The sequence below is a fragment of the Scomber scombrus genome, chromosome 20 (assembly GCF_963691925.1).
Source record: "Scomber scombrus chromosome 20, fScoSco1.1, whole genome shotgun sequence".
Lineage (NCBI taxonomy): Eukaryota > Metazoa > Chordata > Actinopteri > Scombriformes > Scombridae > Scomber > Scomber scombrus.
The window spans coordinates 9767103-9772006 of record NC_084989.1 but is presented as its reverse complement, the minus strand read 5'-3'; the positions used below and the strand labels follow the sequence as shown (position 1 = coordinate 9772006).

At 40.4% G+C, this 4904-nt stretch overlaps 1 protein-coding gene across 1 annotated transcript in view; it reads left to right on the top strand.

Moving 5' to 3' along the window:
• Nucleotides 1-2867, top strand: part of tfap2a (transcription factor AP-2 alpha) — a 7839-nt gene extending 4972 nt beyond the window's left edge. Inside the window, 3 exon segments of the mRNA XM_062441979.1 lie at nucleotides 1012-1026; nucleotides 1029-1152; nucleotides 2579-2867. Of these exon segments, the coding sequence (XP_062297963.1) occupies nucleotides 1012-1026; nucleotides 1029-1152; nucleotides 2579-2867 (428 nt within the window).
• Nucleotides 2868-4904: the final 2037 nt, after the last annotated feature.

Genomic DNA, 4904 nt, shown 5'->3' with positions numbered 1-4904 from the left:
GTGGTATTTGGTGTACTGTGGGTTTCCAAAGGTGAAAGCCTGCGATGGTTCATTGGTCCCTGTTAATCATTATTGCAGACGAGGACCGAATGCAATATTCATTGTGCTTCGTAGAAATTTGGTGCTGTATTGTAATGAGCCTGGAGAAATGTATGATTCTGGGTAATAAGGGGGTGGTGGCACGTGTAGGGGGGTGGGGGGTGGATGGAGAAGGAGGGCTGGGTGGGTGGGGGGGGGGGGGGGGGGAGGAGAGGTTAGGCAGCCGGTTATTTAGTGAAGGGACACTGCGTTTTCTTGAAGTGCTGTCATTGTTTGTGATCCGCTCCATTTTATGGAAACGAGTTTACTGGACTTGAGCTTTGATGCTAATTGGCGCATGCGTTCTTCCGGAGCAGAGGCTTATGGGCAGGAAGCCCCGCAGTAAAAACTCAACTGCTTCAGGAAATTAAAACCAAAGACTTGGGGAAGAAAAAAAAAATTCAACCAACAAGAGACAGGAGCTCAGACTCGGAATGAACTTGCAATTCTCATAGCTGAAGTATGTAAAGTGAAAGTGAGATTTAGACATAGCCCTTTAAAATTGCTTCCCCATGCCTCTGTGATCTGCTGGACTTTCAATCATGCGCAGGCATTGGTAATCAATGACATGGTGTTAAGCATGACGCTCGTCTATATTTCAAATCCAGTTATTGTTCCTCCTCCATATTTAACATTCTCACGGTATGGAGGATTTCAGGAGGTGGACTTGTATTGACAACTCGCAGGGCTGTTTGTTGTTAGTATTATTATTTGTTGTCTGTTTATTGTTATTATCATCATTATTAATGTTGTTTGGAAGGTACAAGGTGCCATAACCCTGCTGTCTGAACGATAACAGTGGACGCTCATGCTCGGATCAGATTAATCATGTGTTGGCCTAAGCAGGGAGTGTGAACTGCTCTGTATTTGATGTAACCATATTTAATAAGCAAACACATTCAACCTCTTTTTTTCTCCTCCTCTCTTTCACAGGCGAAGCGGTACATCTTGCAGGGATTTTGGTTATGTATGCGAGACCGAGTTTCCAGCCAAGGCAGTAGCTGAATAAGTAAACCGTCAGCATCCGACCCAAACGAACAAGTCCCAAAGAAAAAACATGCTATTGGCCACGAAGTAAGTGCTATTATCACATTTCACTGTGTCGCACCAAATGCATCCCGGTCTGTGCCAGTGTGTGTGTGTGTGTGTGTGTGGGTGTGTGCGTGTGTCTATTTGATAGTCTTCACACACACACACACACACACACACAACACACCACACACCACACACACACACACACACACACACACACACACACACACACTTTTTAAAATAGAAAATACATCCATCATATTTTCTTAGTCTATTAACAAATTCAATATTTATACCACATGTCATCTGTGTGATCATGACAAAATATGTCGTCTACATTACTTATATCCATATCAGTCCACTAATGCCATTGGCCAATCAGATTAGTCAGTTACCCCCCTCCCTTCTTTTTCCCCCCCCCTTTTTTTTTTTGGTCACACACTTTCAAACGTTACTCGACATGTTAATCGTGGATTTCATTCAGACGCTTTACTTCCTGTTTTTATTGAATCAAGTGTTCCAATCTAATATTATAAATGATAATGAAGTATTTGTATGCATTGCTGTTAAGTGTGTTAGTGACCCATCCACGCGCGCAGCTGCATTTAGTTTGGCCTGTGATTTCAGTGACACTAACTCATAGCTGGTCCTCATCCAGCGCTGCCATTGGTGTTGGTTATTTTTATTTTACGTTAACTGAAACATGGGAATTCCTTACAAGGCATGGGGACGAAGAGCCCTGCATTTAATATTGATGACGAGCCGCTATAATCAAACAGCTGTCAGCTATAAGCGCTTATTACTGGCTTTCTGGGTGTTATGGCGCAACACCATGAAATGGAAAGTTAACTCACCTTTTCATGGTGGAACACAATTTTCTCACGTTTGACAAATATTGTAGTTCAATTCAGAGCATTTCATGTAAGTAAGATGTAAATTACACACTTTCAAATTGATGAAAGCATTAATGTTTGGTGTCTATTATTTTATTATTTGGTGTTTGCGATTTGATCATCAGCGACTGGGGGTTTAAAGTTGACACTGCAGACATGCTCGTTTTACATCAACAAGTCATTTGGACTCATGTTCTCTCTTAACATTTTATTATTATTATTATCATTATTATTTTAATCCTGCCACTGAGCTGAGAGATTTATTTCCACCTGTTCGTATAGCTTCAGGATATTTTTTTCATTTCTGGAAACAAAGCAAATATGAAATGCAGTTTCAGACATCCAAGAATACTGAAACCAGTTGAATTGCATGTGCGCTTATCTCACCTGTGTGACAGGTGGCTCTTTAAGCAAAACTTGAATTTACAAACCACCGCCCAGCAACACTGACTGATTTTAATATTTACATTTTTGTAGTATTGTAATGTATTTCTATTAGAACCCCATATGATGCATTGCAATATTATCCGATGTTTGGTCATTAAAGTAACACCTGGCTCCCTTTTCTTTTTTAGGCAAGTCTGCAAAGAGTTCACAGATCTTCTGTCCCAGGACCGCTCGCCGCTGGGAAACTCACGGCCGCAGCCCATTCTTGAACCGGGAATCCAGAGCTGTTTGACCCACTTCAGTCTAATCTCGCACGGTTTCGGGACCCCGGCACTGTGCGCAGCAGTCACGGCCCTGCAGAACTATCTGACCGAGGCTATCAAAGCCATGGACAAAATGTACCTCAACAACAACCCCAACAGTCACTCAGATAACGGCACTAAAGGCGGAGACAAAGACGAGAAGCACAGAAAGTGATGTTTCCATCCCACCTTCACCGAGGGCTAAACCCCAGGGCCCTTCTGCTACACCAACCTACACCCCTCCGCCTCGCCCGTGCCCCCACCCATCCAATATAAATATTATAAATACCTTATAAATACTATTGATAAAGTTAAACGTGCCACTTCCTGATCTTGCGCGGTTTTACATGTTTTGTTTTTACATCCCACTTTGGATTCACGGGGGAAAACGACGCAAGAATCTTCTTCTTCTTCTTCCAACACCTGAACCATATGAAATGTTATTTTAAAAAAAAAAAAGAGAAAAGAAAAAAAGCTGCAGAGGAACAGCTGCAGGGCGAGGAAAAGGTGTATTGCCTCAGCCAGAGGACTTTTTATGTACTCCCCTTATTTTTTATGAGCTGCAACGAATGGACTGAAATCCAGCGACCCCTCTATATCTCAATTTTACGATTGTGACAAAAACGAAGCTAAAAGAGGACGAATTCTTATCAGTATTGTGAATAATAAACTTGAAAAACAAAGAGAAAATCCACAGAGCTCCATGTCATGACTTCAGTTGTAGACTCTCACTCTTCTCTCTCTCCAAGCGACCAACTTGAACTTTTTGAATTTCAACACGATTCACGGTTATATAAGGGAATCAGTGTTCATGTATGTATATATTTATTTATGTGTAATTTAATGGGAATTGTAAATATGGTGCGTCTGTTGAAACTTCTTTTTTTTATTTATCTGGTGCCTCCTGTTTTAGTGGGTTTGAATATTCGGTTAGTTCTTCATGTGATTTTATGGTTCTTAGAAAAACAGAAGTTTGGGGTATTTTTTATTTCTCTGGGATATTTCAATTCAGCCCTCTTGTAGCATGTTGAGGCGACATTGAAGCAAGTGAACAAATTTAATAGAAATAAACTTCCATTTCTCTCTATATATATCATCCTTACTCAGTTTTTTTTATTTGAGACGGATCATCTAAGTGAGACCCTGAGGAGAACTGTTTTTTTTTTTTGTTTTTTTTTGTTTTGTTTCTATTTTCGTTTTTATACAAGCTTTTATGTGTTGTGCCAATCAGAATACGTTTCACCTCTTGTTCTCTCCTTGAAGCACCATAAAAGCAATAAATGGAAATATTGTCTTTTTTTAAATGTTCGAAGACATTCAAAAAACATTTTTTGGGACCACCTGATATCTTGTTATGTCCGATAATGTCCAAAATTGGAGGCGGTTTTAGCTGTATTGTATAGACATGTGCTGGCAATAGTTCCCATGCCTGTCAATGTATTATAGTCCTTTGTTGCCCAGAAAAAAAATAAATATTTGATACGCTTCATCTCGATTTTTATTCATATCTTTTAATTTTTTATTCACTGCTTGATACGCCCGGGTGTTTTTTTTCCCCTTCTTCTCTTTTTGGTCTTGGTATTTTTTTTTCCCCATTCTGAACGGCTACAGTAATTGAGTTTAAGTCTCCCCTGACGATTGCTCCTTGCAATAAGAAGCTGAACTCATTGTTTCCCTCAAGTATAATAAAAAAAAAAATCTTACTTTAAACTCCCTAGTTCAGAGCACAGGATCTTATGCAGGCCAAATGGCTCACAACAATGGATATATTCGCGTTTGAAGTGTGCAGCGCCACCCCTCCAGCTAAAACCCTCTGAGATGTATATGGGCCTGGTGTGCAATGTTTGGTTGTTATAGGCTATATTTGGCACCCCCCTCCCCCTCTTACCCCCCCTCTCCACCCTCCATCCGTTTATTCTGTGCTGGAGCTTTATTCAAAGACATGCATCAAATATTTGTTATGTTGTTTGCCTCTCAGTGTAATCAATGAACAATCAACGCTCAGTATGCTTGTTTTTTTATGTTTATTTCCTGATATAATACTTTCATAACGAATTTCTCCCCCTAACTGGTATTTAGTCTCATTTTGTTTGGCTGAGTGAGTCTATAAATGTGGCTATCACGCTGGCTGTAATAGCAAAATGTGATGCTGGCCTTTGCTTTATTTTTGCGTGCAGAGCTGCAGAGAGCAGGCCGTTGCATAACATTTGAG